Source organism: Camelina sativa, chromosome 3 (genome assembly GCF_030686135.1).
Source record: "Camelina sativa cultivar CO46 ecotype springtype chromosome 3, ASM3068613v1".
Taxonomy (NCBI): domain Eukaryota; kingdom Viridiplantae; phylum Streptophyta; class Magnoliopsida; order Brassicales; family Brassicaceae; genus Camelina; species Camelina sativa.
Window position 1 is genome coordinate 7,961,482 of NC_141882.1, and position 25,561 is coordinate 7,987,042.

A 25,561-nucleotide genomic window follows, 5' to 3' on the forward strand; every position below is an offset into this window, starting at 1 on the left:
TAGGATATTTTAGAAGATCAATAATGTAATATAAAATATGTACACATCACGATCATGCTACATACATATTGTCCGTTTTCGTGAGAATTATTAACTAAACAACCAGTACGTGCACAAGTGTAGATCGAGTCATAGAGAAAAGTATTTTACAATCTCTCTCCAGTCTCCATCATACCAGAGATATTTTTTGTTTTTGTGGAAGCCTTTCTTCCACCCACTTGATCTCAAACTTCTGGTAGCAATGGCTTCTTTATTATTTACTTTAAAATCATACTAATATCAATTACCTTGCTTGGTCTCCGAGCTGCCTGAAGAATAACACACACAAAAATTACTACTACTTCTGTTTGCGTATTTAAAGCCAATTGGATGAGCTTTGTATTACAGTACCTGTCATGTGTACTTCCTTAATTTGCGTTTTGCCTGAAACTGGCCAAGCTTGTCTCTCCACTCAGCTGCAAAATCAATGGCAAAATCGATCTTTGATTTCTTGAACGAAAAAAAGATAAGAAACTTTCACACACCATTATTTTCTCAATGAAAAACATGGACATTTTCACCAAACAGAGCGCAACACTGCATTATAACGGGGAATATATGCTTCAAGATTAATGCACATATGGGAAGGGTGAGAGCAAAGCTTACCGGCTTCATCATACCGTTCTTCATCAACAGCTTGCATCATGTTCCTCAATAAGTCAAACTCTTTTGTATCATAACAAGGCTGACCATTTGGCCTAGCCCGATGAAAACAATGTTACTAAGTTTGTAAACTTACCAGCAAAAGAAAGGATCTTAAAATGACTAATTTCACATTTCAAAAGGATTACCTGTCTAGTTCAGTGAATAATAAACCATCTGAAGCAGGTGTTTGCTTTGATAGCTTTCCCGAATCAATGACTCTCATTCCATCACTATAAGCTAGATACTTGTTAACTTGAATAGGTACCTAAAAAGAGTGAGTATTGACACCATTTTTCAACAGTTAATACTCGGTTAATATGATGATATCATGAAGAGAACTCTTGTGTGCTTGTTTCTCTTCAAAAGAAAGTTTGAAAACATGGTTATAACTATACCTTGCATCTAACAGCTATGTTAATTGCATCTGAAGGACGAAGATCGAAGCTAACACACTCCGACTTATTACCACCAACCTGCAATCCCATCATTCAGAGCAGCCTTAGCAATACATTACGGATTTTAAATTTCAAAAGAAAACATTTGGAAGATGCATTCCTAGGCCAAAATTGCAAACCTTTGAAAGGTATAACTCTGCAAAATATGCCTCGTGTACTCTTGTGGTAACTCTAACAAGCCTAACCTGCAGAAAAATAGTTGGAACTTCCTCGTATAAGAATTTATATAGCTGAAGGGAAAATAATAGAAAAAAAAAAAAAGGGAGAGAGGGACCATAGCACTTACCTCGTAACCCATTTTTTCGACCATCTCCTTCACCACTTGGTACATAGTGGGTCTTGCCTACACAACCAGTAACCAAGAAAATCCATAAACCCTCTCTTCATAACTACTCTTGACTGATTCTAACAAAACCATAATACAAGAATATAGAAGAAGCATACTATTTGAACATTTGTCAATGCTGCCATGAGTAACACACTAGGCATCTCCACTGCAATGTAGAAAAAATAAAACAGAGGAAAGAGATTCAAAACACGGGGAAAATGGAACAAAACAAGTTTGCAAACGAAAGAACTGAGTCTTGATATCACATACAGACGATAATAGGAAGAAGAAGACCAGTTCCATCTTCCATTTTGAGCACGATTGCAGAGTGTGGAGCATAATTTGGAAGATTCCCTCCCTGAGGATTGTTGTGGGCACATCTAAGTTGCCTACCATCCCTCATCTTCACCATGAAACCATCTGGTCCACTCTTTACCTCAACTTTACATACAAACAATACATTAACATACGAGAAGAGGATGAGAGTGAACTCATGGTTTAATTACTGATTATTAACACCGGGATTACCAGCTTCCAGTACACTAGAGTTGACATAATCATCATCGTTCTCGTTGAAATTCTCAGCTGTACTTCCCGTACCATCAGAATGCGAGCTGAAAAGACATTTTATACTCTTACACCTCCGGAGACTTACAGTAGCAACCTGGGACTTAACATTTCTGGTCTGATTACCACCCCAGAATTGGTTTCTGAGCAACCTAGGTTTGGAAACAGAGCAGTTGACAAGTGAAGCAGAAGCAGAGACACTCAATTGTCTGGGGCGTACACTAGGGCAAACAACCGGTGTCTGAAGCGACCTCATCTTCACTCTGTTCATGCACAGAACCCAGAAAAATTCAAGAGGACTCAAAATGAAAACTTTTAGTATCCAACACTACCAACATCACCAAAACCCTAACTCGATTTTCAAAATCACAAACGAATTCTAAGAATAGTAGTAACTACTTTATTTGCTATAGAAAATCATGGATCAACACACAAAAATACAAAAACTTAACGGTCAGGGTAAGAAAAACAAACGATCGGGGTGTGTTCTTGATCAAAAGAAGTGAAAACTATCATTTATTTATATCATCTAGTCGCTGAATTGACCAGACCACGCAATCGCATAATATTCTTTGAATCTCTCCTTTGTAATTGAACAAAAAAAACATAGGTAGTGAGATCTTACCTACAAATTCGTAAGATTCGATTGGATGGATCAACAGAGAACTAAAAGAAGAATCCCGCACAGACAGATCAACAATAACAGAGGAAAATAAAATAATAGAATCTCTGTGACTCTGTCAAGTTTATCGACTCTCATGTTTGTTTCAATTGACGAATGTACCCTTTCACCAATGTCTTGCATTTGCTTACAAAAGGTTCAATACATGGTCGTGGAGAAAGGATAAAAATGAGAATTCCGATGTATAAGCCGTGAATGGTGACGTAAAAACTCGTAAGAAACTGACAAGTCATCAAGTAACAGTCACCGAATAAATTAAGCCTAAATGGACGTCACGTGTATGGCGCCTGTGTCAGGGATGGTTATGGATAAGGTTATTAATGTTGATGTGACACTAGTGGGATGTGTGATAGATACTGTTTTCTAGCTTTGGTCCTAGGCCCATTTACATATATATCGGCCCAAGATTTTCAGTCCGTGAGGAGTGACCGAGAGTGAGGTAATCAACCTCCACGAGAACCACGACCACAAATACTGTATCTGACATGTATTGATATTTAAATGCGTTTAGTGCCACATTTCTACATAAGATAATTTCAATTTTTTTTATCTAACATAATTGATATATTTTTTAATCTTCCATAATTGCATAATTGATAATAAAATAAATTTATATAACTAGATCACTTTGTTTAGCTGAATTCCTTTCTCGGGTGCACAACACGACACACCTCTTCGTATACAGACAATCTCTATAAAGGACACCCTTTGTCGCCACTGTACAAGGAACAGTACAAAATTCTCCAATTCTAAAACAGTGAGGATAGATCTGTGAAAGTGCTAATTCTGTTTAGAACAAAAACAATTAATCCTCGTCTTCATCACTACCATAGTCTTGGAATAAAGACACTAAACTGGTTTTAGCCACACCATTGCTCTTCTTCTCCTCTGGTTTTGCAGAACTTGGTTGGGATTGCTTCTTGATGACTTTTATGTGGACGGATTTGAACAAATGTTTGCTGGTAGCTTGTTTCTTAGGCTCCTTTGCTTTATCTGATTGAAAAAGGAGATTCCCATTAAAGGTTATTCAAGTGAAAAAAAAAAAGAAAATTAAAGTCGTAACTTCAAAAGAAAGATTGATATAACACACCTGCAGAAGAACTAGTCAAAATATCTGTGGGGTTGCTTGAACTTTCCTCTGATGCCTTTCTCTTCTGTATTCAAATTAAAAGAATTCACAGAGTTAGTCGTGATTCAAAAACAAAATCAACACATGGTGATAGAACGAGGCAGATCTGAAAGAATTATGTTTTTATGGCGGATACCTACCTTTGAAAGATCTGAAGATGATCCTTTCTTCTCCTTATTATGGCTGGGAGAACCAAAGCTCTCATCATCATCATCAAAGTCGTCATTTGCAATCCTCCTAATAACTTCTTTTTGTTTCTGCAAATATGAAAAGAAGTTTAGCAAAGCTAAGTATCATGTGGAGAACCAACATTTACACAACAATGATATGAAAACTTACACCAAATATAGACTTCATAACTGCTTCATCTTCTTCTTCTATTCGTTTTACCTGTCAAAAGAGAACGAAATTATTGCCTCAGTCAGCGATAGAACTTAACATATCAATAATCCAGACGACTTTTATCAGAGAGAGGTGTGCAAAGAGCAGCAAGATGGCTTGCTTATTAAGAACGACGAAGTTTGGAATTGCTGTTTCTTATTAACTTAAAAACTCTTATGTCTATTAAGAAGCAACAGAAGCGACAGGAACATACCTTCTCAGCACCTGTTCTTTGCAAGGCCTCCAGCATTGCATCTACGCTGACATGAGCATGTCTAGTCTGCAAAAAGAAAAATAAAAAGTAAATCAGTACAAAAACACTTATCCGGCAGTGTAACCTAAGTATGAAGAATCAGATATTAGAGTTGAACACTGTGATCAAAGAAAGGAGAAGAAACTAAAGGCATCTGTCTCATACCTTCATAGATTTCATTTCATAAAGTGCAGCTATAATGTCCATTTCTCTTTTAGAGTCCAAAGTTCTGTTCTCCAAAGACTTCATGGCATCCCCCATCTCCTCAGCATCTCTTTTCTGTTTATCCTTATCAACCTCCTGCACAGAAGAAAGCAAAGTAAATTAGTACACTAGAAAGGTGTGCATCAATAGCATGAACGAACAACATAATCCTCAAAGCTAAATGTTCTAAAGTCCTTACCTCATCTTCTGCACGCCAAGGTTCATAATTACGAGATGCCCCAGATTCGACAATGTAATCAAAATTCTGTGGATCCGTCTTCATTGTCAGCTCTGCAGAACACTTGGTGCACTTGAAGTAGAATCTAAATATTTGAATCCCAAGATACGTCTGCATATTCAAAAAAAGAAAAAAAAAAGAAAAAAAAACTTTGATTAGAATATGCCACAAAAATAACACCACGAATAACTCTTCAAGTAGTTCGAACTAGATTATGCTAAAGGCAAATCCTTGCTCAAAAGCGAAATTAGTAATATGCTTCTCTACCACCAGCCCTAAATAGCTCAAATTCTCGAAACCCTAAAACCCCAAATCTGAAATCGTTTTCAAGATAAGTTTCAAATTAACGAACTGACGACAATAATCTCGATATTTTTTTCACTGAAACCCTAAAAGAAAAATCAGATGACACTCCTAAGCATCCGTATCAATAATCTCAATCACATTGAACGAAGATCAAACCAAAAATCGAATCGAATCGATTGAATTACCTCGCCAATGACGTCTTCTTTACGGGAATTGAACTTGGTTCCCTTGTAGATATAGTTTCCGCAGGTACCGCAACGGACACTCATTGGAAGCATCATACGAACCTTGATCTGCTGGTTCTTCGGTCGCCGGAGCCTGGGAATGAGCCTAGGATCGAAATCCGGCGGATAATACTTGTTAAGCACCTTTCGTTCTCCCATGTCGCCTCTTTCTTCTTCCTCCTCCTCGAGCTTCTTCTTCTTCTTCTTCTGAGCAAAATCACAGGTAAAAAAAAGGAAATTTCTCTTGATGGATTTCAAGCTTTCTGTCTCGACTTCCTTGATATATATATGCAACCCGTCCGAAGCACCGCTACGAGAAATCCGGTCATGGGCTTTTTGGCCTGAGTTCAGTTCAATTTTGGGCTAAAATAAAAGAGTCGACTACAATTACCGGGTTATGTGTTCGGGTCACGGGTAGCTCGGATCATAATGATATTTTTTTCTCTTACCATATATCAATAGTAGTGAGAATGTTTGATCACCCGAAGCACAACAGGGCATATATTCTTTTTTCGAGAAGTCTAATTACTCAAAAACAAGATACGGTGGCAATATCTTTCTAAGCAGCTAAGCAACCGATTTGGCTTCAAGACATGTTTACTGAAGTTACATGATCATAAATCAAAAATTCACTATTCTAATGGATAACAAGTCTGCAATAGCCCTCACAAAAAAAAACTAGTTTTTATAGAAAAAGTAAGCATATACATTGAAGATATCACTTCATTAGTGAATACGTTGAAAATGGACAAACATGAGTTGAACATATTCCAGAAGCAGAGCAAAAGGCGGACCGCAGACATACTAACGAAGACATTTCGAAAAAACAAGTTCAAATAAATGAGGGATTTCATAGGTGTCCAAGACTTGGCAAAAGAGAATTTCAAGCTTAAGGGAGAGAATGTTGGAGTAAGTTTAAAGATAGTTTGAGTTAAAAGCTATCCTAATCCTACCGAGCTATGGACTTACGATTAGTCGGTTTAAGAATTATCACACTATGTTAAGTTAACTATTTGAATAATGAAATTGTCTAGATCATCTCTATATAAGGAGATGCAAGGGTGTTGATCGGATCTCAAACTAACACTTTGTTATACTTGTTATATATAGCTGACGTGACGGGCGATCAAAAAAGCGATTTAGGGTTTTTAACTTTTTACGCACGATAGATGCCGCCGGCGGCTTCTCCGGTTCTCAGGGGAGTAGATCTGGTGTTGGGGGATAATGGTACGCTGGTAGAGGAGGCCACTATCGAGGTTGGTATATCGGTTTCGCATAAAGCACTTGTTGAGACCCATTCGTAGCATAGCACAAAGTCTAGGCAGGGTGATGTGGGGGTAATCCCACAGGCTAAGCGGTCTTATGCAAACGTTGCTCGAAAACATTTTTTTCTCAGCAAAAGTTTGACGTTGTGGAGGTTGATGGGCAGCAGAGAGTGATTGTCCCGAAGGAGGTTTTACGTGAAGCGAAGCCTCTTTGGGAGGATTTTCTCATTGGTAAGTTTTTAAGCACAAAGGCTCCTCATGTGGGTAAGATACACATGATTGTTAACAAAATTTGGCGACTGGGTGATACTTCAACTTTGGTTGATGTGTATGAGGTCAATGACACGGCTGTAAAGTTTCGAATCATAAGTGAGAGTATGCGTAGACGAGTCTTGAACAGGGATATGTGGAATATAATGGATACTCCAATGGTGGTTTCAACATGGTCTCCTTTTGAGGAGGAAACTCAGCCTGCTCTGAAGTCGATCCCTTTGTGGGTCACGTTATCTGATGTGCCTCCTTCTCTGTTTACTAATAAACGCCTGCAGTTTTTGGCAAGTGCTGTTGGTAAGCCGGTTCGATTGCATCCGAAAACTGATACTTGTACTAGCTTTGAGGTTGCTCAGATTCTGGTGGAGGCATATTTAACGAAACTTCTACCTAAAGATTTTGTTTTTATGGGAGAGGAAGAGGGGGAACTTGATGTTGTTATTAAATATGCTTACCCTTGGCTACCTCCAAAGTGTGTTGGTTGTGGCAAGTGGGGTCATTTAAAGGATACTTGTCTAATGAAACCTCTGCAAGAGCTTGATCCATCTACCTCTGTTATCGCTCATGAATCTGAGCAGATAACATCACCAACACCCCAAGCTGGTGTTTCTTCTGATAACGGGGATAAGCAGACGACTCCTACTAAAGTGAACATCCCGGAAACTCACAAAGCTACTGAGGAGCAAATACGAGATCCTACGGAAGAGGCGGACTGGCAAACTCCAAAATCAGTTCAGAGTCCTGGGAAAATCTGGGAAGCAGAGCGGAAAAATGAGAGCATTTCTATTCTGTCCAATGCCTTTTCTGCTCTTAGTGATAACATGGAAGTTGCAGAGGATGACTCGGAGGCTGATAATGATTCTATTCAAGGTGATGCGGTTCCTATTTCGGATGAGGTTGTGGGTGATATGCACTCGCAACAAGAGAAAATTTTGGGGACATCTCTCATACCACTGTTACGTCCATCGCTGCCTCGTGGCTCCAAACCAGCACACAAAGTGCTTTCAAATCCTTCTACTCAACAACCTAGTGTTACAGCTAGGGATCAAAGTAAAAGGACCTCTTCCAAGCGTTTTTAATGTCTGGGTTCTTTTGGAATGTTCGCGGATTAAATAGAACTTCTAAACATTCCATTATCAAGAAATGGGTTGATGATCAAAATTTTCAATTTGGCTGTCTTATTGAAACTAGAGTGAAGGAGCGTAAGGCTCAGTGGTTGAGTATGAAGTTGTTTAGAGATTGGTCACTACTAGCGAACTATGAGTATAGTGCTTGAGGGCGTTTGTGCGTAGTATGGCGTCATAATGTTAGGCTTACTCATGTGTTTAAGAGTAGCCAACTTATCACGTGTCTGGTCAAATTAGAGGGGGCAGAGGAGTTCTTTTGTTCTTTTGTCTACGGTTCTAATTTGATGGAAGAAAGGAAGGTCTTGTGGGAGGATTTACGTAACCACAAGAACTCTCCGATGATGAGGGATAAGCCTTGGCTTATTTTTGGAGATTTTAATGAAACTTTGGCTGTTGAGGAACACTCTCGGGGTGATGATAGTCCAGGTGTTACAAAGGGCATGAGGAATTTTCAATCGGTGGTGAACTATTGCTCTATCGCCGATTTGGCCTCTCATGGTCCAGCATTTACTTGGTGTAACAAAAGGGAGAATGATCTCATCTCCAAAAATTTGGACCGTGTTCTGATGAATGAGAGTTGGCTTGCTTCATATTCGATGGCCTATAATGTTTTTTATGCTGGCGGATGTTCAGATCATTCTCGCTTCAGGATAAACATCTTTCCACAAGTTGCATCTAGACGAAGCCGTAAACTGTTTAAGTTCGTTAATGCAATGGCAGAGCTGAGTGAGTTTAAACCAGTGGTGGAAGATTTTTGGGGTGGCACTAAAGCTATTCACATGTCTACGTCCTCTCTGTTTCGGTTAACTAAAAAACTCAAGGCCCTTAAGATGAAACTTCGATGTCTGGCTCGAGACAAGATAAACCACTTGGTGTATAGAACAAAAGAGGCATATACTACACTATGTCCGAAACAGGAATCAACATTATCTAACCCTTCTGTAGATGCACTGCTCGCAGAAAAAGTGGCCTATGACCGATGGTGTTTCCTTGCTGGTTTGGTAGAGAAATATTTAAAACAGAAAGCTAAGCTCCACTGGTTAAAAGTGGGTGACCATAATACCAAATCTTTCCATGGTGCAGTTCAGAAGAGAGTGACACAAAATATGATTCGGGAGGTCCAGACACCTGATGGTAGTGTCGTTTATGATATAGAAGAGATAAAGAAGGAAGCAGAGCGTTATTTTAAAGATTTTCTTCAGTTCATTCTGCCAGAGTTGGAAGGAGCTACGGTGGAGGAATTGCAGGATCTTCTGCCGTTTAGATGTTCAATGGAGGAGCAAAACAATCTCACTAGACCGGTCTTAGCAGATGAGATCAAAAAGGTTATGTTTTCAATGCCATCGGATAAGTCACCGGGTCCGGATGGGTTCACTGCAGAATTTTATAAAGCAGCTTGGGATATCATTGGTGAGGAGTTTGTGATTGCAGTCCAATCCTTTTTTGTCAAAGGTTTTTTACCTAAAAGTGCAAATGCTATTATCCTTACTCTAATCCCTAAGAAGATGGAGGCAAAGGAAATGAAACCACTATAGGCCAATATCATTGTAATGTGATTTACAAAGTGATCTCAAAAATATTAGCAAACCGTCTCAAGGTACTCCTCCCTAAGTGTATTGCTTCTAATTAGTCAACTTTTGTTAAGGACCGCCTCCTGATTGAGAATGTTCTTCTAGTCAAGGACTATCAAAAAGATACAATATCCAGTAGGTGTGCCATCAAAATCGTTATCTCGAATGCATTTGATTCGGTTCAATGGCCTTTTCTCAAGAATGTGCTCTCTGCTCTGAATCTCCCATCCGAATTTGTGCATTGGCTCATGCTTTGCGTGACGACGGCTTCATTCTCTGTTCAAGTTAATGGAGAACTAGCGGGTTACTTCCAAAATGCTCGAGGATTATGACAGGGATGCTCTCTCTCCCCCTACATGTTTGTTATTGTTATGGATGTTTTCTCTAGGATGTTGGATAGGGCAGCGGGAACACAGTTTGGTTACCATCCCAAATGTCAGCAGCTTGGTGTCACTCATTTAAGTTTTGTGGATGACCTTATGGTCCTCTCTGATAGTAATGTACGATCTAAACAGGGCATTGTAGAAGTGTTTGACAGTTTTGCTAAGCGATCTGGTCTGAAAATAAGCATGGAGAAATCCACAATCTACTTAGGTGGTCTTTCGGAGTTCGATTGTCAAGAGATTCAAAGAGGTTTCAAGTTTGCATTTGGTCAGCTACCGGTTCGGTACTTAGGCTTGCCTTTGGTAACCAAACGCCTCACTTCATCCGATTACTCGCCATTACTTGAACACTTAAAGAAGAAAATTGGCTCCTAGACTGCCCGATTTCTCTCATTTGCAGGCCGTCTTAATTTGATATACTCGGTGCTTTGGAGTTTATGTAACTTTTGGCTATCGGCATTTAGGCTTCCCCGACAGTGTATAAATGAGATAGATCAACTATGCTCTGCTTTTCTTTGGTTAGGCCCAACTTTAAACTCTCACAAAGCTATGGTCGCATGGGGCACTATATGCACACCTAAAACAGAGGGTGGACTAGGATTACGGTCCTTAAAGGAGATGGATGATTTTTGTTGTTTAAAGTTGATCTGGCGTATAGTCTCTTCAGGGGAGTCTCTGCGGGTCAAATGGGTGGACACATATCTTCTCAAACAGGCAAATTTCTGGTGTGTTGATACACAGAGTTTTAAACCCTATTTTTCTACTGCAAGTGCACAGCAAAGAAGTAGTACTTAGGGGTCGAATCCCACGAAGACCAAGTTTTACTCTATGGTTCTATTGGTTCAATTTCAAGCTAAGAAAATTCAAAGTTGGGTTTGTTTGGTAACAGTAACGTGATTAAAACGGTATAAAAATGCAATAAGCAAAACACTAGATCAGGGGTAATTCTCGGGAATTTCAGAGATAGCAACTAAACAACTATTCAGGGCATAGATTAAGTATCAGTCTAGAACTCAAACATAAATATAAACTGATCCACTGTCGTGGTATCAATAACTCTATCTGATCGATTCTGTGCGGAAACGCGGAGCACGTGTTCAGACATCCGGAGCACATGCTCGGCGGTCCATAAACCCTAAACTGTCGTTTGAGCCCAGAATCGCAGACAAGCATTAAAGAACAGGAATGATAAGTTCACAAATCACCTACACATCAACTTTCGCAGGTCTAGGATAATTTGCCCACTAATGTCTTTTCTAGCAACCTATTACACTTTTGTTGAATAGATAAACCTAGAATCATAGATTGGGTGATCAAATCAACCTAAGCATTAAGTCTAACAATGGTGAAGACAATCGATTATACAAAGCCCTATTTGTGTTCTGTTGCTAACCCATGAAACTCCTTTTGAAACCCCTAATCTAGCAAAGAAAACTACTCAGACATAGAGAAATGAATAACCAACATAGATGAGAAATTCAATAGCATAAAAATATAAAAATCACAAAGGTTCAGAATATGCTTCACAAGGTAGCCGCTCTTCTCCCTCTCACCAAAGCGTCGCTCAAAAACTAAAAGAAAAAGGTATATGTATCTCTCCTAAAAACTCTAGGTTAAATAGCATACAAGTAGAGAAAAATAAGGAAAGATTCCAAATTCAAATCTCCCTATTAAAAAGCGATCTCAACCCTCTTTCTCTCACAAAGGATCGCCTAAAATAAGGGGAATTAGGCAGGGAATCGGCGCCTAGATGCTTGCCACGTGTCGTCATGAAACCGTAGAGTTGGGAGCATGTGCTCGGAAATCGGGAGCATGTGCTCCTGGGTCTAAAATCAGCTTTTCTGCTCCAATTCAACTTCTTTCTGCTCCGATTGCTCATGCTGTTCCAATCCTTGCTTTTAGCTTCCTAGCCTCTTATTATAACCTGAAAAGGACTCAAACAACTACAAAACTATCAAATAAACGGGGTCAAAGTGAGTCAAAACCGTAACATATCAACTCTCCCGGACTTAGATCTTTGTTTGTCCTCAAACAAACTCACACCAAGCGCCAAGAGAGCCAAGGTGGGAACTCGCAAAAATCTCAGAAACCGTGAGTAGACCATGACCTGCAGACCACATGTGTTAGAACAAGCTATACCGATAAAATTCTCTAGCAAACATCTCCAAAACCAGAACCATAATTGGCAATCAAACCCAGAAAAAGATCACTTTCCAGACAAAGACTCTTTACATTCAATTAAAATTGGCGTGAGCATCTCATTAAGGACATTAAGCTAGTGAAATCGAGGCTTGGTAGATAAATGGCTGTTTTAATGGTGGAGCTATAGAGTGTTTAGGAGTTACCATTACTTCGAAAGAGATGCAAGATATCGCACAAAATGGTAAGGGAGAGTGGACTCATTGATGTCCACAACCTCTAATCACTCTCCTCTTCTTATCTTCTCAAACTCAGCCTCTCTTTTCTCCTCAGGGTACAACGCATGCTCGAGGTGTGTAACACTAGCTCTGGTCCCTTTCCATCATCCTTAAACGTTTTTTTTTTTTTTTTTTTTGATGAGACATATGAAGGATGATGGGGGATCTTCTTCTGATATTGCCCCAGGAGCATGCGGACCGTATCCTAGGCTCTCTCTCTGCTAAAAACAACTCGCGGACTCGGATTTATATAATTTCGGAGCAGGTGCTCGCTGGGTTGGAGCACGTGCTCTGTCCGTCCGGCTTTTTCCTCTTTGGTTCTCCAGCAAGAGCGAGTTAGAGATTGTGTCAGTCCTGCTCTCCCCGACCGTTTTGCACATAGCTGCACAGAATGAGAAAACAAAAATACAAGTGCAAGTGGTTTGAAAGGAGGTTAGGCTCGGGGTGGTACTAACTAAAAATGAGCTAGCTATTCAGGATCAGCAAGATTGACAAAATGAATAAGAAGTCCTGAATATGTGACACGTTCCCTATCCTAATGCCCAAAACGAGAAGAATTTAAATCCGGTTAGGTTCCAATAAAGTAGAGTCTAAGTCTTTCCGGTGAAACCTTAATGGGATGAAGTTTTTCTGGCCAGGAGAAGGGTCCGAATGTGAAGAGGTATTAGCTCGTCTCTGTACTCTTAGTTCTGCAACAATGGTCACTAGGAAAAACGGTCAAACTCACAAATGGTTAAAAACATCACAGATTTCGGTCCTAATTCCCACAAGTTTTGGTTCGACTCACATGACAAACTGACTAAATAAAAAGAAAAATAAAGAAAACAAATGTCATAGGTGACCCTCCCCCGGACTTACTTCACACCGTCTCCGGTGTGAAAATAAGCCAAAGAGCGACCTAGACAAGAAGAAAAATAAAGATAACAATACAAATGAAAAGAAAATAAGGCGGATAGGACAATGATGGTGTGTGTAACCGCGATCAGGCGTCGGAATCGTCTCGGTTCTCGCTCTCCGAAAGGGCAAGGCGGCGCCTCCGAAGTGGTGGTCTCACCGGTGGGCTTGGGTCGGCAGCGGTGGTGGTGTGGTGGAAGCAACCGCGAGATAGTGCCGTCAGGATCCTCCGCATCAAGCTGTTGTTCTTCTGCTGCGACTCGACCATCCATCTCCTGGCCCAATCGCTCTTCTCTTTTTCTTTGGTTCTCAGTTCGCCGAGCATGTGCATCAGGTTGCTCGCGTCCTGCGAGCATGTGCTCCGCGTCTTCTTCCAACATTCCTGAAACCAAAAAGAGAAGAAACAAATCCTAAAAAGAAAAAGAAAAACTCAGCAATATATACCTGGTGGGTTGTCTCCCACCCATCGCTTGTTTTAAGTCATTAGCTTGACTCGAAAGCTCCTTAGGCAATAGGAGGGTCGCCTAGGGCAAAGGTTTCACCCCTTTCGTGCTCAAAGGCGGCAAGATATGGCTTCAGCCTCTGTCCATTCACCACAAATTCTCCTCCTTTTGTGTCCAGCAACACAACAGCCCCATATGGTCTAATCTCCTTGATGGTGAAGGGTCCGGACCATCGTGATCTTAGCTTTTCGGGAAACAGTTTCAGCCTAGAGTTGAACAACAAGACTTGATCATTAGGAGCAAAGGTCCTAGTGAGGATCCGCTTGTCATGGTAGGCTTTGGTACGCTCCTTGTAGAGTTTTGAGTTTTCATAGGTGAGGTTCCTAATCTCCTCTAGCTCACGCAGTTGCATCTTCCTCCTTTCATGGGCGCTCTTAGTGTCAAAGTTCAGCATTTTCACTGTCCAAGCAGCCTTGTACTCTAGCTCAACAGGAAGGTGACACGCCTTACCATACACCAAGTGAAACGGTGTAGTCCCCAGGGGTGTTTTGTAGGCGGTTCTATAAGCCCATAGAGCCTCATCTAACTTCAGAGACCAATCCTTCCTTGTTGTGTTCACTGTTTTTTGCAAAATGCTCTTAATCTCCCGGTTAGAGATCTCAACTTGGCCGCTTGTTTGTGGGTGGTAGGGGGTGGCGACCTTGTGCCTCACTCCATTCTTCTTGAGAAGACTCTCAAAGACTTTGTTAATGAAATGCGATCTACCATCGCTAATGACTACCCGTGGGACACCAAACCGTGGGAAAATAACCGACTTGAACATCTTGAGCACGGTCTTTGCATCATTATTGGGGCTGGCCAAAGCTTCTACCCACTTGGACACGTAATCGACAGCCACCAATATGTACTCATTGCCGAATGAGTTCGGGAAAGGTCCCATGAAGTCAATTCCCCAAACATCAAATACCTCAACCTCCAAGATGAAATTCTGAGGCATTTCATTCCTCCTGTTGATGTTCCCTTGTCTCTGACATGTGTCGCAAGTAGACACGAACCGCTGCGCATATCTGAACATGGTAGGCCACTAATAACCCGCTTGAAGAGCTTTGGACACGGTTTTGAAAGTAGCAAAGTGTCCAGCATAGGGTGAGCTATGGCAATGAAACAAGACTCCAGGAACCTCCTCCTCAGTCACACACCTCTTGAAAACACCATCCGAGCAATGCCTATAGAGGTAAGGCTCATCCCAAAAATACCGCCTTATGTCTTTTAGGAACTTCTTCTTCTTCTTCCCCACAAACTCAGTAGGTTCTTTCTCTGTTGCTAGGTAGTTTGCATACTCTCCAAACCAAGGAAAACTCGGCTGTTTGTTGGTATCGATTGCCTTGCACGGGGTTTTCGGAGCATGTGCTCCCAGGCAGAGCATGTGCTCGGCGGGATCAAAGATGCCGATCGAGTAAACATGTTCTTCAGGAAGGCTATCATCCAAGGGTAGCTCTTCTTCTATCCTCATTCTTGACAAGTGATCTGCAACTCCGTTCTCAATACCCTTCTTGTCTTTAATCTCCAAGTCAAACTCTTGAAGCAACAAAATCCAACGGAGTAGCCTTGGTTTTGCATCCTTCTTGGTCAGTAGATACCTCAATGCTGCATGGTCAGTGTGAACAACCACTTTGGAACCAACAAGGTATGATCGGAACTTCTCAAAAGCAAACACAACCGCTAAAAGTTCTTTCTCGGTTGTAGCGTACTTGCACTGAGCCTCATCCAAGGTGCGGCTGGCATAGTATATCACGTGCAGCTTCTTGTCTTTTCTCTGTCCCAGAACCGCTCCCACGGCAAAATCACTCGCATCAGTCATGACCTCAAAGGGAAGGTCCCAATCTGGCGGTTGTACAATCGGAGCGCTAACCAAGGCTCCCTTGATCGTGTGAAACGCTTCCAAGCAAGCAGAATCGAAATCAAACTTCACTTCCTTACACAACAGCTGGGTAAGTGGTCTTGCTATCTTGGAGAAATCCTTAATGAACCGTCTGTAGAAACCGGCGTGGCCAAGGAAACTGCGGATCCCTTTTACCGAATTAGGCGGTTGTAAACTCATCATCACCTCAACCTTGGCTTTGTCAACCTCAATCCCCTTTTCAGAAATCTTGTGTCCCAGCACTATCCCATCTCTGACCATGAAGTGGCATTTCTCCCAATTCAGCATCAGATGTTTGTCTTCACACCGCTGCAACACCCTGCACAAATTAGACAAACAAACGGAAAAGGAGCTCCCATAGACGGAGAAATCGTCCATGAAAACTTCCATTATATCCTCAATCAGGTCAGTGAAAATGGACATCATGCATCGTTGGAAGGTCGCTGGTGCATTGCACAAGCCAAACGGCATTCTGCGGTAAGCAAAGGTGCCGTAAGGACATGTGAATGTGGTCTTCTCTTGATCGTCGGGATGGATTGGGATCTGAAAGAAACCTGAATAGCCATCTAAGAAACAGTAGTAAGGATGGTTAGCCAATCTCTCAAGCATTTGATCAATAAACGACAAAGGAAAATGATCCTTACGGGTCGCAGCATTAAGTTTTCTATAGTCTATGCACATGCGATGTCCCGTAACTGTCCTAGTAGGAATCAACTCATCCTTATCATTCTTAACCACTGTAATTCCACCTTTCTTAGGGACTACATGAACTGGACTAATCCAGGAACTATCAGAAATAGCATAAATTACACCCGCATCTAGAAGTTTCATTATCTTTTTCTTAACAACATCCTTTAGATTCGGGTTCAACCTCCTCTGATGTTCTACCGAAGTCATTGATTCATCTTCTAGATGTATCCTATGCATACAAAGATCTGGTGAGATTCCTGGGATGTCATCTAGTGAATACCCTAGAGCATTTCTATACTTCCTAAGTTCACAAAGGAGCAAAGCGGTCTCTACATTGTTTAGTTCAGAGTTCACTATCATGGGGTATGTAGAGTTAGGACCTAGGAACGCGTACCTTAGCCCGGCTGGAAGTGGTTTTAGCTCTACCTTTGGAGCTCTTAACTCGCTCCAAGGACCGTCCGCTGACTTCACCGGAGCAGGTGCTCCCTCGGCGGATTCCTCCCCTGATTGGTTCTCATCGTCAAGGCTGGTGTAAGCTACCAGTTGCTGGAACCGTGAACCTGCATCCAAAATGCGTGTAAAACCATCAGCTTCCTCATTCAAGAATCCATACTTACCCTCTGCCTTTGTCAAGACAACCTCCAACGGGTCGAGAGTGAGAACTTCATCGGTAACCTCATGTGCAACCTCTGAACCATCATCAACCACAAAAGTCTGACCATCTATCATAGGTTTCTTGAGCAGCTTATTCATCTCAAACCTTGCGATCATATCCCCCAGCTGGAGATCGATCGCTCCCCCTTGCACATCTATAATCGCACCAGCTGTGCATAAAAATGATCTACCTAAGATCAGGGGGTCACGTGGTTCTCCTTCAAGTTCCAGAACCACAAAGTCTGCTGGTATAAGCGTGCCCCCTATCTGGACATGTAAATCCTCCAACACTCCTATGGGGCGCTTGGTGGATCTATCTGCGAATACTAACGAAATCCGTGTAGACTTGAGCTTCGTGTATCCCAGCCTTTTAGCCACTGAATATGGCATAAGGTTCACACTGGAACCTAGATCACAGAGGGAGTTTGCAAAAATCGTTTTACCGATTCTCACGGATAAGACAAATCGCCCTGGATCATCTCTCTTCTTTAGCACCTTGTTTTGCAGCACAACACTGCACTCTCTTGAAACCATCATCACGTTCTCCTCCTCTGACACTCTTCCAGAAACTAACCCTTTCACATATCTCTTCAAAGCAAGTATCATCTGAACAGCATCAGCTAGGGGTAGTTTTACCGTAAATTCTCTCAACATCTCCTTGCACTTTGCATCCTCCAAATCCTTGCGAGATTTCTTAGGAGGAACAGGGTAAGGAACCCTAGGGGTGTACACGCGTGCAGGATGTACCTTAGTAGGAACGGTCTGATCGGGAGTCGGGAGCACGTGCTCGCTGGATGGGAGCACATGCTCGCCGGATGCTTCGGCTTCTTTTTAACTCAACGATGGAGTCTCAGCAGCATGTTGAGGAAGGTATTCTTCAGCAATACCCTTGCCCTTGTCAAGCCTAGCGGATGGTGCTTCTCTAGGGGGTAACTTCTTTCCTCCCCTTAGCTCAATCGCATTGACATACTCGTTCCGCGGGTTTGCTTCCCCTTTTCCGGGTAGAGTCCCAGGAGTTCTTTTCACGGCTTCAGCAGTCTGTGCAACCTGAACATCGAGCTTCTTCACATGTGACATTACTGCCTCATACTTCCCATTAAGGTATTGTACATGGTATCGACCTTAGCGTTGATTTCCACTGAAGCTTTTTGTTGATTCACCAAGAGTTGTTGCATCATGTTTTTCAGCTTATCCTGAGAGCTGCTAGCAGATGAAGGTCCCAACTGCTGGTTGGTGAAAGGCAGTGCTTGCTGAGCGCTTGTATATGCCTGCTGGTTCCCCCCTTGGAAACGGTTTTGAGTGGGCACAAACTGTTTGCCTTGGAAGTTGTTTGAGAAGGTTTTCTGATAACTCATCTGATTCTGAGCTCCTTGCTGCGGATACACCTGATCCTGAGGATTCTCCACGTTGGTGCTTCTGTAGGACAAATTCGGATGGCTACTGTAGTTCGGGTTGAAACCCGTGTTCTGCACAAAACCTTGCCCACTCACATAATTAACCTCCATCGATTCATCCTCTCCATCACAAATCTCCTGAGCTAGCGGCATGTCTCCGGTCTCATCGACAAAATGGACAGTTTTCTGGCTCCCCTTCAGAAGAAGGTTCACCTTGGCTGTCAACTCGTCAATCTTTTACGTATCGACACTGTTGACCTTCACGGACCTGTTATACTCAGGAGCCTTGTTGCTGGAGCTTGCAGCTAGGTTCTCAATCAACTGATATGCTCCTTCCTTAGACTTTGTCATAAAATCCCCATTGGTTGCCGAGTTGAGAGTGTTTCTGTAGTTCCAGTTAACTCCATCATAGAAAATGCCCAGAATCTGTTCATCACTGAATCCATGGTGCGGACACTCTCTACGGTACTCTTTGTACCTCTCCCAAGCCTCGCAGAAGGCTTCTCCAGTGTGCTGTTGGAACGATGAAATCTTGTTCTTCAGGGCAGCGGTCTTAGCCTTGGTGTTGAAATGGTCCAGAAACGCAGATCTACACTGTTCCCATGATGTCAGAGACCCAAGTGGCAATGACTTCAGCCAACGTGAAGCTCTATCCGCAAGAGAGAAAGGAAAGAGCTTGCACTTCAGAAAGTATGGTGGTATCCCATTTGAACCAGTGGTGCTATATATCTCCTCAAAATTCTCGATGTGGTCCATCGGAATCTCAGCTGGGAGACCGTGAAATAGGTGCTGCTTCATTAGAGAGATCATCTGTGGCTTGATCTCAAAATCTTGTCTCGAGATGGCGGGAGGAACAATCGACGCTCGGTTGGTGTAGAACACATGCGGGTTGTCCTTGTCCCCAATGGACGGTTGCGGCGGCGCGGCTCTTTCGTGTTGAGCACGGAGCAATTGCCCCAACTGTTGTCGAAGTTGCTGCAACTCGGCAGCCATATCCTCATTGTTTCTGTTGTCACCCATGTTGACGGATTGAAACTTTCTGTTCTTGCGGTTTGTTCTTTCTGCCAAAGAGAGCTATGCGGCTGACAAAGCAACTAGTTCTTCGGTGTTGTTTCTTCTTGTAGATCTTCTTGACATGCACCTGAAACACACGCAAAGAAGAAGCAGAAAGACAAATCAGTAAGGTCTTAGTCTAGTAATTTCGCCGAAAACCAAAGGTAAAAATTTGGTCCCCGGCAACGGCGCCAAAAACTTGATACACAGAGTTTTAAACCCTATTTTCCTACTGCAAGTGCACAGCAAAGAAGTAGAACTTAGGGGTCGAATCCCACGAAGACCAAGTTTTACTCTATGGTTCTATTGGTTCAATTTCAAGCTAAGACAATTCAAAGTTGGGTTTGTTTGGTAACAGTAACGTGATTAAAACGGTATAAAAAGGCAATAAGCAAAACACTAGATCAGGGGTAATTCTCGGGAATTTCAGAGATAGCAACTAAACAACTATTCAGGGCATAGATTAAGTATCAGTCTAGAACTCAAACATAAATATAAACTGATCCACTGTCGTGGTATCAATAACTCTATCTGATCGATTCTGTGCGGAAACGCGGAGCACGTGTTCAGACATCCGGAGCACATGCTCGGCGGTCCATAAACCCTAAACTGTTGTTTGAGCCCAGAATCGCAGACAAGCATTAAAGAACAGGAATGATAAGTTCACAAATCACCTACACATCAACTTTCGCAGGTCTAGGATAATTTGCCCACTAATGTCTTTTCTAGCAACCTATTACACTTTTGTTGAATAGATAAACCTAGAATCATAGATTGGGTGATCAAATCAACCTAAGCATTAAGTCTAACAATGGTGAAGACAATCGATTATACAAAGCCCTATTTGTGTTCTGTTGCTAACCCATGAAACTCCTTTTGAAACCCCTAATCTAGCAAAGAAAACTACTCAGACATAGAGAAATGAATAACCAACATAGATGAGAAATTCAATAGCATAAAAATATAAAAATCACAAAGGTTCAGAATATGCTTCACAAGGTAGCCGCTCTTCTCCCTCTCACCAAAGCGTCGCTCAAAAACTAAAAGAAAAAGGTATATGTATCTCTCCTAAAAACTCTAGGTTAAATAGCATACAAGTAGAGAAAAATAAGGAAAGATTCCAAATTCAAATCTCCCTATTAAAAAGCGATCTCAACCCTCTTTCTCTCACAAAGGATCGCCTAAAATAAGGGGAATTAGGCAGGGAATCGGCGCCTAGATGCTTGCCACGTGTCGTCATGAAACCGTAGAGTTGGGAGCATGTGCTCGGAAATCGGGAGCATGTGCTCCTGGGTCTAAAATCAGCTTTTCTGCTCCAATTCAACTTCTTTCTGCTCTGATTGCTCCTGCTGTTCCAATCCTTGCTTTTAGCTTCCTAGCCTCTTATTATAACCTGAAAAGGACTCAAACAACTACAAAACTATCAAATAAACGGGTCAAAGTGAGTCAAAACTGTAACATATCATGTGTGAAAGCTACTTCCACTGGTTCTTGGATGTGGAGGAAACTATTAAAGTTCAGGCTAGTGGCAGCACTTTTATGTAGAAACGAAGTAAATAATGGGCTTTGCACTTCTTTCTGGTTTGATAATTGGTCGAGTCTTGGTCGGTTGGTTGATATGGTAGGAGAGAGAGGAAGTATCGACATGGGGATAAGCACACATATGACGGTTGCTGATGCGTGGGGTAGAAGGCATCAACGACAATACCGCCTGCAACAACTTAATAAAATAGAAGAAAAACTCTCAATTCAGCGGGAACTCTCCAACTCCTGCACTGATGTTGTTCTTTGGAAAGGAAAAAATGATAAGTTTCACCCAAGTTTTTGAACAAAGGAAACATGGCATCAGATTCGATCCGCTTCTGATAAGGTTCCATGGTATCGTTCGGTTTGGTTCACTCATGCCACGTCAAAACACTCTTTCTGCACCTGGTTGGCAGTCCGTAACAGGCTATCCACTGGGGACCGCACCGCACAATGGTCCACCGCTGATAGTGGCGACTGTGTTCTATGCAACAATTCACCTGAATCTCGTGATCATTTATTTTTCTCATGTACTTTTTGCTCGGAGATTTGGACAAACGTGGCAAAGAATGTCTACAAGTCACGTTTCTCCACCAGCTGGAACTCGACAATTGTATCCGCTTGTAGCAACTGGAAGGATCAGACATATGGTTATCTTGCTTGCTTTATTCTGCAGTTAACGGTGTATACGATTTGGCAGGAACGTAACGGTCAGAAACACGGGGAAACACCGAGACCTGCATCATACCTCATCCACCATATCGACAAACAGATGAGAACACAACTTTTGGCTATTGGCCTCATTGGGGATCAACGATATGCTAATGATTTACTCTCCTGGCTTAGCAATAGATATTGATTCTATTGTCTTTTGAACTCTGTTTTAAGTCTTTAAACAAACTGCTGCACTAGTTGTACAAAAGTATTTTTGTTTTTGAATATAATTTAACATTAAATTCAAAAAAAAAAAATGCAAGGTGTTGTTATTGATAGATTAATAAATTGAAATATTGTGAGATTGTTGAGACAATTTAATTTTTGAGTTATTTTTCTAAAATTTAATACATAGATAAATTCTTTATATAAGTTTTGAGTTCTTGATATTTCTTTCTAAACTAGACATTCTTGACCAAACTAGGTAGATACGAAGAGTCGAAGACCATTACTTTTTTTTTTGTCTCCATTTGACACTTATTGTTTACAGGCTAAGCTAGCCTGTCAATTCAAAACTATAGTTCACTCTTCTTTTAGATTTTTCTTAGATTCTATCTCACCTCTCATTTTGAAAATCTTATCTCGATACTCACATGGTTTAGATATTTCCACAGTTACATTAGCATTTATTTTAGATAGAGAAATAACGTGTACAATATGAATTACATCTACTGCATAAAACCACAATTCTTGACGAGTTAACCAGAAGCTTCTTCCCACTCCGGTGTAGGATCAAGTCTCACCGGAGACACCAAAGGATCCTTCACAACCCGTCGAATCTCCGATTTTTCACCCCATAAACTATACTTGAGAAACGCAACCACAATGCCACCCACAAATTTCCTCATCTCTTTCTTTTTTCCTTTCCCATTCTTACACATACAACCGGCCATAAACCCGACAAAACCGGGCAAATCATCGTCCAACATATCCATATGTCCAAAATCCGCAGCCACGAAATGAGATTTCGTCGCCTTACACTCTTTGTAAAACTCCTCATGGTTCAAGTCCGCTGGTGCGCATGGCGGCATCACGTTTTTCCTCTTCGGTCCGAGTCCGGTTCCCACCACTGCAACCGGTATGTCCAGCTCGAACGAGTCCGGTTTATAGGTTAAGATATGCGGATCTGTTCTCATGCATTTGTTGGCTCCTGCTACTGGATCGATTCCTATTAAAGCTGAAAATTTGAATGACGGGTCTAATGTTGCGGCGTGGCCTAACGCAACCGCAAACGCGGTTTTCCCGCCACGGCTGTGTCCCACGAGTGCAGTGTATTCGCCATGAGCGTTTACTGAACGTGGGAGGTGAGCTTTGAGGTTCTCTGATGTCCAGTTTATAACACTTCCAGCATCGTCCACTTCCACTTGCCCTCCCGGCGGCATTAATTTGCACAACTATCATTCCAAGATATATATGTTACCAGTTTATACAGATTAACCTAACAAGCAGTAATACTAATGTAAATATAATTACCTGTGGGGCAATAAGAATGTAGCCATGAGAAGCGACGTGGTTAAGAAGATTAGAGTAGAAGTAGTTGTGGAGATAAAAGCCATGGAAGAATAAAACGACGGGATAAGTTCCGGCGACTGTTGGGGAAATGATTATCACCGGCTTTGGTGGCGCCGTTAAATCGTTTCCCGATGGATCCGCCGTTATCACGGTTGTCGGAAGGCTGCCTATCTCAAACGCAGCGGGTGTTGCCACCGAGAGAAGCGTCTGACTGTCATGATCTATGGCCTCCATTTGTAACATTATTTATAAAAGAGTAAAGATAGAGAGAGAGTGGTGTCAAGATTTTACTATGTATGAATATTTCGAGATCTAGCTACTTGTTTGTATATTATATAGATGAGATTTTTCTTATCCATTTTTTGTTTTTTTCTGTGGTCATCGGCTTCTCGTAATAAAATGTAACAAATTATTTTCATTGGAAACGATAAATGCATGGGCTCCGCAAACATAAAAAAGCACGTGTTGATTCGAAATGTTAAAAGTTTGTTATAATAGTGTAGTGTGTGGATACAATGAACTAGGCAAAATTATTGAATACACCCAACAACAATAAACACATACCAACAAGAGGCAAGAGATGATGTGCTGCTGCAGAATCATGAATTTGTTAATTAAGAATGATTGTAAATTTGTAATTTAGTAGAGTTAAGCATAACCATTGTATTTTAACAACAAAATAAAAGACTCCCAAACTCAGAAGTCAGAAATCCGCAAACTCAGAAGAGATGGTCACAACTTCGATTCTTACGGCTCCTTTAATGGGCACAAGTCTTTTTTTTCTGGAGTGTTAAAGATCAAGAGATATTTCATCCTTTGGTTGGTTGTGCTCACTCGTTAAAGGTGGCATATAGATTTTGGTAACAAGTCGTATCATCGTCTGTCTGTATAGATTCATGTTTAGAAAGCTTTTTTTCTAACTGTAATGAGTGATCTACATCTTTTGCTGTCTCTCATGTATTTATATTCTCTGGGAAGATGTATCCTTGGCAAGCCCTGTTCATGTTAAGGTTAGAGAATATATTTGCTCCAGTCACATTCTAATATTATTGATGGGTCGATAAGCATTTCCTCCAGGAGGCCTCTGTTTTCTACCCTTGAGAATAGGTGTCTTACGGAGAAGAGCATAAATGGTCAGACTTATGGTATCCATTGCCAACTATTGAGGTCTATGTTACTGGTTGCTTCTCAGGAAAACCCATCGATTTAACCAAGACTCTGCAACTTGGTTTGAGAAAGAAGCAGAGTAGAAGATTGGCATTAAATTCAATCCCTGAGTATAAAACTGCAGAGCCTCAGAAAGACACCTCCTCTGCACCTGATCTTCAGGTAACTTTCAAGTTGTCATTGTTTTAAAGATATAGCATATGCCTGGTACAATCCTCTTTCTTCTCAATGCCTCCCAGTTTTCTTGAACATTTTGTTTTGTGTTCAACACATTAATTACTATCCCTGATGAAAAACTTAGATTTCGTAACATGTTGGATCCTCTTCTTTCCCCATTGATTACTTGTTTGTTGGTAGTTTAGTAAATGTATAAATTTGCACCTTATTTTTTTTTTTTACCTTGAAATTTTGAGAGAATCCTCTTTTGAAAACCGTTTGTACTTGGGTGTGATGTGAAATAAACACATTGGGTGTGGATATGTTATGTTGGTATTTGTTTTGCTGAGAGAATAGCCATTTTTGTATTCAGAATTTGGCTAATGAGAACTTGCAAACTAGCTCTGTAACTAGACGGGTCTACAAGTTCTAATTAACTGGATTTTTAGCTTCAGAGCCTTTGACCATATTTGACTTAAACTATTGATTTGCCAATAAGAGTTACGTTTCTAGCTTAAACGGACAACCATCATGATCCTGCATAAGTAGTTCCAATCAGGTACATGTAAGAACCAGAGTAAGATTCTTATAACTCTTTAACCATGAAATACATGTTATACATATTGATTATTGAGTGCCAGACTCACTACTACTCATCACCCACAAGAATACAAGATACAAAAAAAAAAAAAAAAAAAAAAAAAAAAAAAAAAAAAAAAAATCTATATTTCCCACTTTCACAAACTTTGTTGCTCTGCCCTTGCAACATAAAAGGCCTAACTAACTATTGCAATCCTTCCCATCACACTTTCCGTTTTTGATAAGCTCTCCCCAAAGGTTTGTTAAAAAAAAAATACATGCCAAGCAAGCGCACCTTTCATGGCAAAGGTCAGATACATTCCCTCCTTACTCTCTCTTTACATCTATTTCTGGTCAGTTTGAAAGACCAAACATA

General features: G+C 41.2%; 3 protein-coding genes, 1 long non-coding RNA gene and 1 other non-coding gene across 7 annotated transcripts; 2 read left to right on the top strand and 3 right to left on the bottom strand.

The window, feature by feature from the left end:
* Positions 1 to 7: 7 nt before the first annotated feature.
* Positions 8 to 2,942, bottom strand: LOC104776078 (bifunctional nuclease 2). Of its 3 annotated transcripts, none has more exons than XM_010500085.2 (11): positions 2,660 to 2,942; positions 1,996 to 2,297; positions 1,738 to 1,908; positions 1,584 to 1,633; positions 1,426 to 1,482; positions 1,259 to 1,324; positions 1,080 to 1,157; positions 831 to 949; positions 646 to 737; positions 391 to 455; positions 8 to 308 (listed from the first exon to the last, which is right to left on the bottom strand). In XM_010500085.2, exons 2-10 carry the CDS (start codon positions 2,288 to 2,290, stop codon positions 394 to 396), a joined length of 990 nt encoding a protein of 329 aa, XP_010498387.1. In that variant the 5' UTR covers positions 2,291 to 2,297; positions 2,660 to 2,942; the 3' UTR covers positions 8 to 308; positions 391 to 393. The 3 variants fall into 3 exon arrangements, with proteins under 3 accessions (XP_010498387.1, XP_010498388.1, XP_087364799.1); XM_010500086.3 differs by having other exon boundaries at positions 2,664 to 2,867; XM_087508673.1 differs by lacking the exon at positions 2,660 to 2,942 and having other exon boundaries at positions 1,996 to 2,305.
* Positions 2,943 to 3,309: 367 nt separating this feature from the next.
* Positions 3,310 to 5,908, bottom strand: LOC104776079 (uncharacterized). Its single transcript, XM_010500087.3, has 8 exons — positions 5,413 to 5,908; positions 4,883 to 5,032; positions 4,645 to 4,779; positions 4,441 to 4,506; positions 4,185 to 4,235; positions 3,986 to 4,102; positions 3,807 to 3,870; positions 3,310 to 3,709 (listed from the first exon to the last, which is right to left on the bottom strand). Exons 1-8 carry the CDS (start codon positions 5,608 to 5,610, stop codon positions 3,522 to 3,524), a joined length of 969 nt encoding a protein of 322 aa, XP_010498389.2. The 5' UTR covers positions 5,611 to 5,908; the 3' UTR covers positions 3,310 to 3,521.
* Positions 5,909 to 18,919: 13,011 nt separating this feature from the next.
* LOC147946688 (small nucleolar RNA R71) lies at positions 18,920 to 19,026 on the top strand. The gene has a single exon (XR_015595685.1). It is a non-coding gene; the product is annotated as a small nucleolar RNA R71 (small nucleolar RNA).
* A 3,311-nt stretch (positions 19,027 to 22,337) lies between these two features.
* On the bottom strand, positions 22,338 to 23,702 carry LOC104776081 (chlorophyllase-1). The gene is made up of 2 exons (XM_010500089.3): positions 23,245 to 23,702; positions 22,338 to 23,165 (listed from the first exon to the last, which is right to left on the bottom strand). The coding sequence occupies exons 1-2, from the start codon at positions 23,524 to 23,526 to the stop codon at positions 22,470 to 22,472; spliced, it is 978 nt and encodes a 325-aa protein (XP_010498391.1). The 5' UTR covers positions 23,527 to 23,702; the 3' UTR covers positions 22,338 to 22,469.
* Positions 23,703 to 23,981: 279 nt separating this feature from the next.
* LOC104776082 (uncharacterized) lies at positions 23,982 to 24,929 on the top strand. Its single transcript, XR_015595355.1, has 3 exons — positions 23,982 to 24,143; positions 24,262 to 24,293; positions 24,476 to 24,929. It is a non-coding gene; the product is annotated as an uncharacterized LOC104776082 (long non-coding RNA).
* The last annotated feature ends 632 nt before the right edge of the window (positions 24,930 to 25,561 follow it).

Coding starts and splice junctions, on each gene's coding strand:
- LOC104776078 (XM_087508673.1), bottom strand. CDS start 2,305: ATGAACAGAGTGAAGATGAGGTCGCTTCAGACACCGGTTGTTTGCCCT. Junction 1,909..1,995: donor CTCTAGTGTACTGGAAGCTG/GTAATCCCGGTG, acceptor TTGTATGTAAAG/TTGAGGTAAAGAGTGGACCA. Junction 1,634..1,737: donor TCTTCTTCCTATTATCGTCT/GTATGTGATATC, acceptor TCTACATTGCAG/TGGAGATGCCTAGTGTGTTA.
- LOC104776079 (XM_010500087.3), bottom strand. CDS start 5,610: ATGGGAGAACGAAAGGTGCTTAACAAGTATTATCCGCCGGATTTCGAT. Junction 4,103..4,184: donor TTATGAAGTCTATATTTGGT/GTAAGTTTTCAT, acceptor TCATATTTGCAG/AAACAAAAAGAAGTTATTAG. Junction 3,871..3,985: donor CATCTTCAGATCTTTCAAAG/GTAGGTATCCGC, acceptor ATTTGAATACAG/AAGAGAAAGGCATCAGAGGA.
- LOC104776081 (XM_010500089.3), bottom strand. CDS start 23,526: ATGTTACAAATGGAGGCCATAGATCATGACAGTCAGACGCTTCTCTCG. Junction 23,166..23,244: donor ACATTCTTATTGCCCCACAG/GTAATTATATTT, acceptor TTGGAATGATAG/TTGTGCAAATTAATGCCGCC.